This window comes from Neophocaena asiaeorientalis, unplaced genomic scaffold (assembly GCF_003031525.2).
Source record: "Neophocaena asiaeorientalis asiaeorientalis breed wild unplaced genomic scaffold, Neophocaena_asiaeorientalis_V1.1 scaffold515, whole genome shotgun sequence".
NCBI lineage: Eukaryota > Metazoa > Chordata > Mammalia > Artiodactyla > Phocoenidae > Neophocaena > Neophocaena asiaeorientalis.
In genome coordinates, this window is record NW_020175829.1 from 2,847,280 (window position 1) to 2,862,206 (window position 14,927).

At 40.9% G+C, this 14,927-nt stretch overlaps 1 protein-coding gene across 2 annotated transcripts in view; it reads left to right on the forward strand.

Moving 5' to 3' along the window:
• Positions 1–2,801: 2,801 nt before the first annotated feature.
• The window catches only part of SV2C (synaptic vesicle glycoprotein 2C), a 171,348-nt gene continuing 159,222 nt past the window's right edge, over positions 2,802–14,927 (forward strand). For both annotated transcript variants that reach the window (XM_024732792.1, XM_024732791.1), the window contains exon 1: positions 2,802–3,381. In XM_024732792.1, coding sequence (XP_024588560.1) covers positions 2,802–3,381 — 580 coding nt within the window. The remainder of the gene's footprint in view (positions 3,382–14,927) is intronic.

Genomic DNA, 14,927 nt, shown 5'->3' on the forward strand with positions numbered 1-14,927 from the left:
GAATACCTCTCATTTATTTGTGTGACATGTCATTTGTGCAAAATGATTGTCACACACAAAATTGTGCATATCATTAACTATATCACATACGCTTTGCTGTAAATATTACTCAGTTGTTACAGCTGCTGCCTCTATAAATATAGTTTTTAATCAGCTGTGGGTCCTGCCACTTAGCATGATTAGCGGACATCTAAGCAAGTATTTATTAAATGCTAATTATGGGAGATACTGTTAATGCTCTGACCAGATACCATGTGTCTTTGCTTCCATCAGCCAGCACCTGTATCTCTTCAGAGGACCACCCTTGTGCTACTGGAACTGCTTTGCCTTTTGAGTCAGAGAGTTGGAAGTGCCTATGTTCCATCCTCGCCCCGGGGTGGGGAAGGGGTGCGGACGGCACGTAGCCAACAGTGGGCAGGTGTGGGGAGCAGGAAAGCCCAGCACCTTTGCCTTGAGTGGGAATAACTCGGGCATAACTTCCATTCCTGACTTACTCTGCAGAATCAGCCTGACGCTTGCCCCACAGCATACTGCCTAAAATTGTGGTCCTATGTTGATCGTCTCCCACCCTTGCCTGCGCCCCCAGTGGCTTCACCCACTCCCTTACCAGTTCTTCTGTAATAAACGATTCACACCTGACTCCTCGTCACAGGCTCTGCTTCTGGGGAACCCAAATTAAAAGTACTTAATATACATCGACTTCTGTCCTGAGCACAGTAAAAACACCAACTCAATCTAACCCTCAGCACACTGTAAAGTATATCGTTTTCCTTGTTTCGTGGAGAAGCACACTGATGAGAATGAAGAAGGGGCAGCATGTGCTTCCCTGGAGGTTAGAGCTTCATTCCTGCCCTCCTGGCTCCAGACGTCTTGTTTAACATGACTCTCTTATCTTTTGAAGTATAGCCAACATCTTGGGCTAGTTTATCTGAACAAACAAGACCATATTTTGAAATTACTATCCACATAAAGCCCATCACTGATGAAAGATATCACGGTAATTCTTGTTTCAGAACCTATATCACGATTTAGCCAAGAGGCTATAAAACCATTTGTGTATAGGAAAGACAAGTTACCAGAATGAACAGTAATGACTAGGAAGAATGCCACTGAATTTATTAAGCCCTCAGGGAGCGCACTGTGTGAAGCAGATGGGGAGAAGGGCAAGCCTGTGGGGTCAGGCCATTGAGCTTGAGTGCCAGCATCGCCTCTGACAAGCTTTGTGACCTTGGGCTAGTTATTTAATCTCAGTAAGCCTTAATTTTTTAACCTGTAAAATGGACACTATAATATCTATTTTGTAGGATTGAGTAAGAATTAAATAAAAGAATAAAAGAATGTATGTACAGTAAGTCCCCTACATATGAACGAGTTCCGTTCTGAGAGCGCCTTCGTAAATCCTGTTTGTTCGTAAGTCCAACAAACTTAGCCTAGGTACCCAACTAACACAATTGGCTATATAGTACTGTACTGTAATAGGTTTACAATACTTTTCACACAAATAATACATAAAAAACAAACAAAAAAATACAGAAAACATGTTTAATCTTACAGTACAGTACTTTGAAAAGTAATCATTTGATGAACCCTTCCAGTTTCCTACAGATATGACTGCCATACTAGGGGAAAATACTCATTGTCAGTTTTGGGTGCCTTGTGAGTCTCTGTTATCATTTACTGGAAGGAGATACAATGAAGGTAGAAAGGAAATGTATTTTATGAATAGTTATAGGCATAACTCAGAGATATTGCTGGTTCGGTTCCAGACCACCATGGTAAAGTGAATATTGCAATAAAGCAAGTCACACAAATTTTTTTGGTTTCCCAGTGCTGTAAAAGTTATGTTTATACTATACTGTAGTTGGTTAAGTGTGCAATAGCATTGTATCTAAAAAATAATAGACAATACCTTAATTAGAAAATACTTTATTGCCAAAAAACGCTAAACATCACTTGAGCCTTCAGCAAGTCATAGTAGTAACATCAAAGATCACTGATCACAGATCACATGACGAATAAGGAAAAAGTTTGAAATATTACAAGAATTTCCAAAATGTGACGGAGAGACAAAGTGAGCAAATATTGTTGCAAAAATGGCGCTAATAGATTTGCTTGACCCTCGGCTGCCACAAACCTTCAACGTGTTGAAAATACAGTACCTGCAAAGCACAATAAAGCAAAGCACGGTAAAACGAGGTGTGCCCATATATGATTTGATAGCATTGTATATAGGGATGCTTGCTTATTTGTTTGTTTGTTTTTTCATTGTGAGGAAATTAGGTCAGACAGGATTCTTTTATTATTCTGGGTTTGCCTTTGCAGCGTATGTATGTATCTGTGAGCAGTATTACTTGTCTCCGTCAGGGTCTGTCTTTCTAGCACTTTCGAAATAAGTTGGATATACTTATAAAGGTGTAAGATATTCCGTTGTATTTTCAGGGGAATGCTTGTGCATTCTATGCAAACTTACCCAGGAGACAGAGTTCCTTAAAAACAATAATAATAATAGTTAAAGCCCTAAATACTCCAAGTTCTGATCTCACTTGAGCAGAGAACCAGCAAACTGAGTGCTCAAAAGAAAGGAAACGTGAATTCTGTGTCTTAGTCTATGGGGCCAGTGAAAAGAGACCGAGAATTAGATGGTGAAAAAGACATGGAAAAAAATTTAAAATATCTTCTGTGGTTTTTCTTCTCTTGCAGTTCCATTTTGAACCCAAAGTGGATGATGCTGTCAGGACTGAACCACTGACCAGAGTCTGTGAAAAATTCCCATCTTCTCATTGGCCATCAGTTGAGGTAAGATGGAAGACTCCTATAAGGATAGGACTTCACTGATGAAGGGTGCCAAGGACATTGCCAGAGAGGTGAAGAAACAGACTGTAAAGAAGGTGAATCAAGCAGTGGACCGGGCCCAGGATGAATACACCCAGAGGTCCTACAGTCGGTTCCAAGACGAGGAAGAGGATGATGACTATTACCCACCGGGAGAAACCTATAATGGGGAGGCCAATGATGATGAAGGCTCCAGTGAAGCAACTGAGGGTCATGATGAAGATGATGAAATCTATGAAGGGGAGTATCAGGGCATCCCCAACATGAACCAAGGGAAAGACAGCATTGTGGCAGTGGGGCAGCCCAAGGGCAATGAGTACAAGGACCGTCAGGAGCTGGAATCAGAGAGGAGAGCTGATGAGGAAGAACTAGCCCAGCAGTATGAGCTGATAATCCAAGAGTGTGGTCACGGCCGCTTCCAGTGGGCCCTTTTCTTTGTCCTGGGCATGGCCCTGATGGCGGATGGTGTGGAGGTGTTTGTCGTGGGCTTTGTTTTGCCCAGCGCTGAGACAGACCTGTGCATACCAGATTCAGGATCCGGATGGCTAGGTGAGTGCATCATGTCAGAGAGACACATTCTGAAACTGCTTTATTTGTTGAGGACAGTTAACAAATAGAATAAATAGTTTTCATATGGAGCCCTGCATTTTTTCCAACATTTGAAAAATTTTAAACATGCAAAGGAATCAATAGAATGGTACAGTGGTGCCCCTATATATCCACCACCCAGATTCTCTAGTTAAGATTTACTGTATTTTCTTTATCACCTAGCCATCCATCTATTTGTCTATCTATCCATCAATCCCACTTTTATTTTTATGCATTTTGAAGTAAGTTAGAGCAATACATTTTAACTTACACTATTACAAATGTTACATTAGTTTCTCCTTTATTAACTTCCAAAGCCATTATATGAAACTTATCTGACACTTTTCTAAATACGGAGGTTAATTCTACAAAACTCTGACTAATGGGATATCAAATTTCAAATTTATCTATAACATTATGGTTTAAATGATTTCGGGACTCTAACAATTTTTATTTTTTCTATAATCTATGTGTATGTTTGCTTGTTGGTTTTTTTTCAGTTACCTTTACTTATAGAATTGTCTCTAGATGACTTTTTCCTTTTCCAAGTTTGTACCTTTTTGCCTACACTGGAAAAACTTCCTTTCCTCATAGGACTTAAAAATCGATTTCAAATCATATTAATATTTAAATTATATGTGTTAAAATAATATGACCTCTCTATAAAATATCTAGAGAGCAGGTTTGATTTTTGTTTTAAAGTTACCATGCACTCAAGGTTCATATTGTTACACAGCTGTAGTTAACATTCCCACTTGCCTATGGGAGTGAAAATAAGAAGGCCAAGAAACATGCGCACAGCAGACTATCCCCAAAGCTTAAGGTCCACGTCAAACACTTGGTACATTAAGTCATGAGGCCTTTCAAACCCCTTTTGCTCAGCTCACCTCAGAGAACATGTTTATGTGCATATTAAACCTTTATGTGTTTCAGAGTCTGTGAAAGAAAGAAAGAATACTTGGCGTCTCTGTTTCCAAGGGACTTTTTAAAACTAAAGTTTGAAAAACCAAAGCATACAAATCTTTTTGTAGTTTAGTAACTCTTAAGTAATGTTACAATTATTGATGCTGAGAATTTTTCTGTGTAAAAAAAATTAAATGTCATCTACTTACCTGCTCTATGACAACGTAAGAGAGAGAATCATGCATGAGACAGGATTTACATCGTGTTTCTCTTATATGATCCACTCCTAGCATTTGTTTCTTTTTTTATTTTTAAATATTCATTATAAAATTTTATTTTAAAAAATTTTTATTGAAATATAGTTGATTTACAATGTGTTAGTTGCAGGTATACAGCGAAATGATCGTTATACCTATATATCTTTTTTAGATTCTTTTCCATTATAGGTTATTACAAAATATTGAGTATAGTTCCCTGTGCTATACATTAGGTCCTTGTTGTATATCTATTTTATATATAGTAGTGTGTATATTTTCATCCCAAACTCCTAATTTATCCCTTCCCCCGCTTTCTCCTTTGGTGCCAGTAAGTTTGTTTGCTATGTCTGTGAGTCTGTGAGTCTGTCTGTGAGATTCTGTTTTGTAAATAAGTTCATCTGTATTAATTTTTTAGATTCTGCATATAAGTGATATCATGTGATACTTGTCTTTTTCTGTCTGACTTAAGCATTTGTTTCTTTAATTTCGTACCTGGAAGAGATGGATCCGTAGAAGCCAGGAGGGGTGAAGGGGAGGGAGTGGGGACGTATATTGATTGCATGGCTTTTGCTGTTAGATTCATTTGTGTGTTCAGCTATCAAAATGCAAATCATGGTTCAGAGGAGGGTCCTTAGTTATTTGTCAGATTGATCATTTCAGCATATCTGTTTCACACGTAGCACATTTTGTTTTTTGTTTTTTCCTGGGTGAGCAAGTCTACCCACTCTAAGCCTCGGAGTCAAAATATTTATCACGATTTTGCTAATGGAATATATCAGCAGAATGTTTTAAGAAGACAGATAGTTAGAAATACATCTACACAAATATTCAATACTTGCAGGCTTAAGTTTAGAGTAGCAAACTTTTCATGTTATGATCCTAGCTTTTGTACTGGAAGCATTTCAGAAAAATCTAAGCTGAGCTTGCCCTTTATCTTCTCTGTGCTGAATGGAAGTGCAGTATCACATGCGGGGCTCCTGTCAGTCTGTCCCATAAACCCATAAACCCTGATGGTGCTGCACACTCCCAGGTGGCATGCACAAGTGTAGATAATGCTGGGGAACAATAGGAGCGCAGATATTTTCGTCTCTTCATAAATGTTGCCTGCTTTAGTGAATTAAAAATGTGGCCCCAGGAATGTGTGGTTTCACTCCATGCTGGGAGTCCTCCACAGAAGCATTTTAATGGTCTCCTAACTGTGCCTTCCAGACTCGCATTTCAATTAATTTGCCGTTGTGATTTCACTTATAATTGCATTCTAATGGAGTCTTTTTTAGACAAGCATGTAAATTGTTTTGCCATTTTCATTTCATCGGATAATAGCTTTGTAATATAATTACCACACTAAGTCATAGCAATGGGATCAAAATGCAAGAGAGGAAGATGCATGACCCATGTTTGGTAGCCTTGGGAGGAGATAAATTTGCAAAATAATTTCTCATTTGCCACTAAGCACTGTGTCATTTCCCTCAAGGAAAACTAGGAATGAAAAATGCTAACCAATTTATGTTTTAATTTTTGGGGAGATAGCTCCTCTCTTTGTGTTTGCTGGAAGATTGACTTCCAGGTAGTCAAGGGCATACCTTGTGTGCGTGTGTCTGTGCATATGGCCTGTGTGCATATGTAACATTGTTAATCGGGCTGGGAAGAGGTTAGAGCAAATATTTAATTAATTATCTAATGAGCTGCCCTTTGGGGGAATAAGTACCATCCCTTTAAGATAATCCATTTTCTATTGCCAAAGTCTGTTTATTGAGAATTTATTATGTGCAAAGCACAATGTTACCACAGGGGATAACAGGACAAAAAACAAAAACAAAAGAGGGTTTGTGTTATCCAAGGAAGTCATAGTTCAGCACGGAGAAACGACAGATGTCTGCACACCGCCAGGACAAGGAAGCAAGTATCAGTAACCAGAAGGGAAGAGTAAATAAAGAGACTTCAGGCTGGGAGCCCACGTAAGAGGTACAGACCTGACTAAGGCAGTGGAAGGAAGGTGTGGATTGGAGAGCTGGTCCAGGGGTAGAGTCAGCAAGGATCTGGTCATTGGTCAGATTGGAAGGGGGAGGAAGAGGGCAGTTTATGAAAGGAAGGCAATCCATCAAGTTAGGTAATGCAGAGTATAGGTTTTAGCATGAGGGAGTAAGAAGAAGGGTTTAGTTTTAGACTCATCACTCTGAGATTTGGGGGGGCGAGCAACCGAAGAAGAGCGCCCAGTGGGCCACTGCCCATTTGGGCTGAGGTGCGGAGCATTTTGAGAGCCATCTCATTTAAGATGAAACTGCCCATGACCTTAACCAGGGAGAGGGCGGTTTCCTGCCAGATACTGCTTGTGGGACTGGTGGTGAGGAAAATGTCATCAAGGAGGCTGTAAAGAAGCATCCAGGAGAGAGAGGAGGTCCGCAGGTTGCTAGAAGAAGGAAGGGATGTGCGACTCTTAGGTGCTGCCCAGTCTTGTAGTAAAGATTGAAACGGGCTCCTCAGGTCTGGCATGTTAAGAAGGTTTTGGTTGCTACTAATGGTTCTTCAAACAGACACGGTGTGCCAGGCTAGGAAGTCTTTTTAAGGGAAGAGTCTGTGTATCGAGTGAAGTGACAGTACATCCTCCAGATTCCCAGCCCCTGTCACAGGGTCGCACAGGCATCAAGCATTCTCCCCTCTCAGTGCTGTGCCTCACAGCTGATGCAGTGTGAGTGAGCCCTCTCTGACCACATCTTAGTTCCTCTAAGAGTAGTTGAGCGGGGCAGGTTGGGCTCTAAGGAAAGCCCCAGGCAGGAAGGATGTGTGGCGGTATCAGCCCCAAGGCATGACCAGGCTCAGCCGCATCCCAGCTCTCGCCCATCAGAGCACAGTAAGCACCTCACTGGCTGCTCTTTCCTTGTGCTCTTCCTTCAGAGGGGGCTGTTTCCTCCTGAGACCCACCTAGTGAAGCAGGGAGCCTGATCATTATTGGTCTACCTGCTTTCTGGATGGGGATCACAAAGCTTAGTAATTTTTAGGAATTAAAACATTATCATGGCCAAGTGTTGACTAGTGCAAAATAGATGGAATATAATGTATTCTAAACCAAAGCATAGTGGGAACTAAGCCTGAACTCAATGATAACTAAACATCATCTAAGTGTTTCTTCTATCATTTATCAACTATAATGCCTAATTTCCACATGGCCTGGTGATTTTCAGGATGAGTTTTGGTAGCGTAGCTGGGACAAAGCCAGATTACTATAGGATTAAAAAGTGAAAGGTGTTAAGCAAAATGGAAATAGCAAGGCCATTTCATTCAGTAAGTATTAGTTGAGCACCAACTGTGAGCCAGATACCTGACAAGGTACATCAGGAGATACTCTGATGAGTATATTGTGATCTGTGTCATCCAGGAACTTTTTTTTCCAGTGGTATAAGTACCTTGTGAAGAGATCAACGTAAGTACATTATGTTTTTTCCATGACAGAGTTATTGAGCACAATGGTCTAGAATCACAGAGGAATTCCTTTGGAAAGTGGTAAAAAAATTAATCTAGGAAGTGATGTTTAAATAGCGTTTTGAGGAATAAATAAGAGTTTACCAGGCAGAAAAGAGGGAGAATGGCATTCCAGGAAGATGTTAAAGTTGTCAAAGGATCTGAACTTTGTGGGGGATTGTGGGGAGTTCGCCATGACAGGCAGATCTTGTTGGGGCAGACAAGGTCAAGTTGTGGGGCAAATTTTGAAAGACCTTAATACCAAGACAAGGGGTTTGGGTTTTATTCTGTAGTACACAAGATGGCATCATCAGACCTGTGGTTTAGAGAACCACCTCTGGCAGCAGTGTGGGAAGTGAATTAGTTGGGAAAGAGTCTTATAAAGTCAAATGGACATGAAATCTAAGTCTCTGCTACTTACTTTACATGTGATGATTTGCAAGTAATTGACATTTCTCTGTGCCTCACATCTGTACACCGGGAATAAGAATACTCAATTAGATTGGGAGGATCAAATGAGAGAATGTGTGTATAGCTTTTAGCAAAGTACCTAATATGTAGAAAACCCTAATAAATGATAGTTGCTGTAATAACTGTTAGAGGCATGAAAGTCAGTTAGGAGGCTAACAAGAAAGTGCAGGCAAAAAATAGTAGACTCTTGAACTAAATCAGTTAACAGGGTAAGAATAGGGAGATGTTTCTAAAAGAGACATGGCAAGATTTGGTGAATGAGAAAGATGGTAAGTAGAGAATTGAGGATGACATCCAAGGGGTTGGGCTTGACAGGCTGGGCCGGCGTTGGTATGGGCAACTGAGATTGAAGACAGAGAAGACAAAGCACGTGGGGATACTGATGAGGTCCATTTGGAGGGTGTTGCTCTGATGGGTAGGAGAGTAGTCAGGACCAGAGGATAGACGAGGGAGTCTGAAGAGGGAAGCGAACCATGGAGAACACAGCTAAACAGGAGGCGGAAAATGGCCAAATGAAGGTATCTGTCAGTTTAGCAAGGTGTTGGAGAATCTTTTGGCCCCCAAATATCTGATAGCCAGAAATAAATTCACCTGCATTCGGACACTTTTAAATTTGATGTATATGTTCATTTAGACACTTTGGTTCTGTGTAGCCCTCTTTGGAGATAGATGGGAGTAGGGGAGGGGGTGGTGATGGGACCTGCATCACCAGAGCAGACTCAGATTCATCTCCTACTTCTGCAGGTTATGTGAATAAAGGATTCCATAGCCAAACAGCAACAACACAGTTTTTAAATGTATCGTCTGGAATATCAGTGGCTTCAGCTGCTGCCCTGGTATTACAGTAGGTTCAGTGTTTGATAAAGCAGTATTTATGGAGTGGTCATTATGTATGGGGCATGGCCCAAGGCCCTGTAAGGAAACTGAGATGAATAAGGCTTGGTTCCTGTTATCAGGGGAAATCATGGTATCTTCCAGGTGTTGGTGCCTTAGTGATGTAGGCAAACCCTGTTGTCTTAAAGATGAGGGTAGGAGACCTAGGGAGTTTGGGTGACTTGCCTAGACCGTGGCTAGGTATTGGCTGAGACAGACTATAGAACACACACATATAGAACAACTCCTAATCCCACGCTCCTTTCCAGTTCTCTAATATTTTTATTTAAAATCCTCTTGATTGGGTTTACTCCTGGAAAAATACAAGGCTCTCAATTATTGGCAAGACTATGTCACTCTGGTATCTCAAGCAATGACCTAGAAATTGACTTTTTGTCTCTGGACTCCAGTAGTATAATCACCTGATGAACTTACACATCTTTCTCCCTTTTCTAAAACCCTAATAGAAGATACCACCTGTTTTTTGTACTTATAGGAAGCACATAATGGCAGCAGTCACAAATGAGAGATTTGATTGCCTTGGAGAATTAACCTATACAATCAGCCCATAGTGCAAAGTCATCTTAAAGAGGCAGAGTAGCAGAAGTTAAAGAGAAGGAATGTAAGCCCCTTGGGACCAGGGGTTTTTGTCTGTGTTATTCGCTATTGTATTCCCCCTGCCCAGATGAGTGCCTGGTACATGGTAGGATCTCAACAAATATTTGTTGAATGAATGAATGACAGTCTTTGAGATCATTAACACTTTAAGACCCCATTGAAGGTATAGACATATCTAAATTAAAATGTGTTGTTTTGAATGGGAATTCAACAGTAATGGAGGAACACAAAAGGGAAAGTCATAGATACAGATATTGGCAATGCCCTTCTAAATGCTGCTTGGGGTTGGGGTCCCCTGACCAAAGGATTTAACCTGTCTGGTTTGAGGGCTACATGTATTCCTATTGTAGTGAAGGCTGCATTAGGCAGTGTTGGCCTAGAGTTTGTGAAGGTATGAATCCTGTAGCTAAGACCTCTTGTTCTAACTCTATGCTCCAAAGTAACATGAAGACTTCAAGTTTAGCTCTCTAGAATCTGCCCATCAGGAATGTGCTTCCCAAAGGATGCCAGTCTTCTTGGCAATTCTGTGGTTTTTGTTTTTTTTTATTAACTGGGCTTTTTCCATCAGTCTATGGTGAGGTTGACTATTGGGAGTCTGCTTCTGAGAGATAGATCTCTCTGTGGTGTGCTGACATGTCCGGTTTCTGAACATGTAGAACCAAGGTCCAGACCAGGATTGGGAGGAAGTAGCTATCACCCTGGGAGGCCTACTTGGATCATCACCTGGGTTTCCCAGAGAAATATCCCATCTGCAGTACATACTAGTTTTCCTTTAAAACATCTACAATAATGGCTAGATTTGATTGGCATATTGGGCAAAAGCAGAGCTAGACCAAGAACATTTAAAGCATTAAGAAGAGTATATTTGTATGTATGGAATTTTACTTGACCTTTTTTTTTTCATTTTTGGAAGCTCTTGAAAGTTTTAAAAATATTTCTAAATAATTCTAGAATAAATACAGATTTTTGTGAGTTTATGATATATTTCTGGCTAGGAATGGAGCAGTGATTTTCACTTTACTCAATATTTTGCTATCAATCATTTCAAGTCAGACTCTTTGGCATTCCTTTATCTCCCATTGACAACTGTAGTGTTCATTCAACAAAAATTTATTGAAAAAAAGAATTAAAATTAAAGAAGACTCAATAATTTATTGCCATTATATTCCTGGGTCTTATTTCCTTGGGTCTTTTACAGCACCTACTATGTGACAAACACTTTTAAATACGATAGTAAGTAAGTAAGATACGATAGTAAATAAAACAGAAAAAAAAAGATCTCTGGTAAGCCTTTAAGCATGTCTTTTAACCTCTTTTTATAGTTTTTACTTGGATGGTGTGGAATTCCTTAGAACATACAGAATTCTCTCTCTCTCTCTCTCTCTCTCTCTCTCTTTAATTTTCATTTACTACTTATAGAAAGGGTAGTTTCCTTGAAGGCTGGGCTGGATGGATATGACTTGAACTCAAACCTAATTTCTTTCTCCATCTCTCCATATAGTCCCTTATTCCTTTAGCTATTAACAAAACAAGAACTAGTTTGCTGGGATTTCTAGCTGCTTTATATCTAGATGTCTGTATTTGTGGGGGGAAAAAGCTTCACATTTCTGAGACCCCCTTTTTTAAGTCCCACTGACAGTGGTTTACCACTAGACTGCCAGCAAAGTGCAGTGACTTCCTCCCTGTGTACTTAGCATCTTTCCAGGTGTGTATCACCCCTGCCCAGTGCTGCCAGGGGACCAGCATATCCAAGCTGGTAACAAAGAGTGATGCAGGGTTTTTCCTCTTTTAGCTTTATTCTAAGATTTTAATCATTTGGCATCTAGGTGTGCTCTTAAAACCTGTAGCTTTGTACCCTAAAAGTGTATGCTGTAGGTTTCAGGATCAGCAGCTCTGCAGCCTGCCCAATCCCACTGTTCTCTACATCTGCCTCTGTATCTTGGAGGGAGGTTTGATCTCTGTTGTGAGTGTGCCCTCTGGCTCTGTTTAGCCTCTTGCTGTCATAGTGATCCTAATTGGAGTTAAAAACTTATTATTGACTCAGAGAGAACATCCTGTCCATCAAAACTAACAAAACCTTATTTGGATTCATTATTGCAAATGGGAAAAAAAGACTCAATAATTCATTGCCATTATACTCCTGGGTCTTATTCCCTTGGGTCTTTCACATGCTCCTGGGAAAAGAGAGGTTTCTGACATCTGAATGGAGTCGGACTAAGTAACCTGAAAAGATTCCTCCATCCAAGGAGTCTACAGGAGAGGAGTGAACAGAAACTCTGTGTTGCATTCCTGAAACTCGCCAATAAGTACGTTCTGGGACTGTGAAAGCGTGATAGTACATGCCCTCTGTCACTCGGATGGTCCCTGGGGGATTTCCCACAATACAGCTTTGAATCTGAAGGCTGATTCTTGCATCCTGAGTCCCTATATCGCTATGCCCTAGATTACTCCTGGGTGAGGATTCTGATCCACTGGGAGTACTGGCTTTACATATCCTAATTCAGTCTGGCACTCACAGTGAAGACACTGGAGAACTTGGTGATGTGTCATCGGATTAGGGAATCTGTTAATTGTGGACTTTGGTTTAAATAAGGCAATCAGAATTGTGAATCATCCAATAACTGGATCAAGCCAAATACAAATAATACAAACTTGTAGGTTTGAATTCTAAACACCAAGATGCAGCTGCACCTTTTCATGGGAAATCTAATGTCTCAATATTCTCACATAACAAGGGCTTTTATAGGACTTAAGGTTTCTGCAGAATGCTTCAGAGAGTAGGAAACGATTTGATTACATTCATCTTGAAGCATTAGTCTGATGAATTGCTGATGTACGTATTCCCAACCCACGTATTTGCAAACTGACATTCTTATCTTACACTTTGAAATTTCTTATTGGTCTTTAAGGTTGTGAGAGGAAAAGTAAAAGAGGTCCTTGGTTATTGTTCTTACCTTCAATTTCAAAACTAAGGTCTGTAATCAAATACAAAATGATCGGCAAACAATGACTTCTTCCAATTAAAAATTTTAAATGTAAGGAATTTGCTTAAAAATAAAATGTAATGCTCCTTAAATTATTTTCACATCTCTCTGTTAAAGATGATAAATTTTATGAATATTTTACCACAATGAAAAAAAATTCAGTCTTCTTGTGCATATTAGGAACAAGCAAATATTTCTCAATATTGGAATATGCTTATTTCTACTATTAAATTTATTTTTTTACTCTCAAGACAGAGTCTGGAAAAAGAAGCTGACAGCTGAGAAAACTGTTGCAAATCCTAATGAAAGTACTTTCCATAGCCTGCTTAATTTGTGGGGCTGCCATGTACAGTTGTGCAGGTTGTGACCTGCGCAAAGACACCAGGCTGGTGATGAAGGGGCTGGAATCCAGCCCTCCTCTACTCACCAAGCCACTCACCCAGGCTGGGGCTGTTTCCACCTGCCTGGAGGAAGGGTTGACTTTCTAATTCTTCTACTCCAAAGAGGTTCCTTTTGTCATTCATCCACCCAGATGAGCACCTTTTCCCAGTCACACAGAGGTGCCTTTTGCACCTGGAGGCTCTGTTACTTGGGGATCAACATTAGGTAGTGAGGAACCTCAGGAGATACAAAGGAGAAGGGAGATAAGAAACCATGGTCTTACCCCTCCAAGAACTTAGGGCAGATTCAGAATATTCAAAGGAGTAAAAAAGATCAAGGGGAAAGTATAACTAAAGTGCAAATATAGGGACTTCCCTGGTGGCACAGTGGTTAAGAATTCACCTGCCAATGCAGGGGACATGGGTCTGAGCCCTGGTCTGGGAAGATCCCACATGCCACGGAGCAACTAAGCCTATGTGCCACAACTACTGAGCCTGCACTCTAGAGCCCGCGAGCCACCACTACTGAGCCCACGTGCTGCAAGTACGAAGCCCACACGCCTAGAGCCCGTGCTCCGCAACAAGAGAAGCCACTGCAATGAGAAGCCCGCACACCATAACAAAGAGTAGACCCACTCGTGGCAACTAGAGAAAACCTTTGTGCAACAACAAAAACCCAATGTAGTCAAAAATAATAAGTAAGTCAATAAGTAAATGAATGAATGAATGAATGAATGAAAAAAGAGAGAAGTCACCGCAATGAGAAGCCCACGCACCGCAGCGAAGAGTAGCCCCCGCTCCCCACAGCTAGAGAAATCCCGCGAGCAGCAACGAAGACCCAACACAGCCAAAAGAATAAATAAATAAATTTATTTTAAAAAATAAAGTGCAAATATAACTCTATAGACGTTCACATAAGCAGTTATAGTTGTTGGATTTTAAGCACACTCAGATTAGTAGGAGGTATATTTTAGCACATCATGTGTCAAACTGTCAAACTAGCTTAAAATATTTGGGAAATGTTGAGAAATGAGGGACTGCCTTTTAATGCCTCAGAATGATAGAGTTGGAGAGAATGGACCTAGCATGGACTTAGGGCTATGAAAAATGCTTCCATCAGGGGGCTTCAGTCCCACTCCTAACCAGGGAGCATGTGTGTATTGGTGGCCCAGAAGTTGCTGAGGTTTATTTTTTTTGGAAAAAAAACAAACAGGAAAGGACATTTACAACTTCCATCAATCATAGGTTTCATTGTCTTAAGGTTCCTATTTCATTCATTCCAAAATCTGACACCAGGAGGTTTCTCTCAAAGGAATGGGGTGGAAACCCCTTCAACAGTGTGGTCTAGTCCCGTCCACCTGGGGCTTGCGTTTGGCTTAGCAGGACTGGGAGGTGCTTGGCTTCTGTAGAGTCACTGGCCTGCCCGCGGTGTTGAGCTGAGAGAGAGAGCGTAGCCTCCTCTTTGCATCCTTTGGAGACAGGCTGGTGCTCCAGAGACTCTGGGTGGAGATCTGGGAAGCCCTGAGGCCCAGAGCCCCAGGACACGGGGGCTGGGGGCCCGG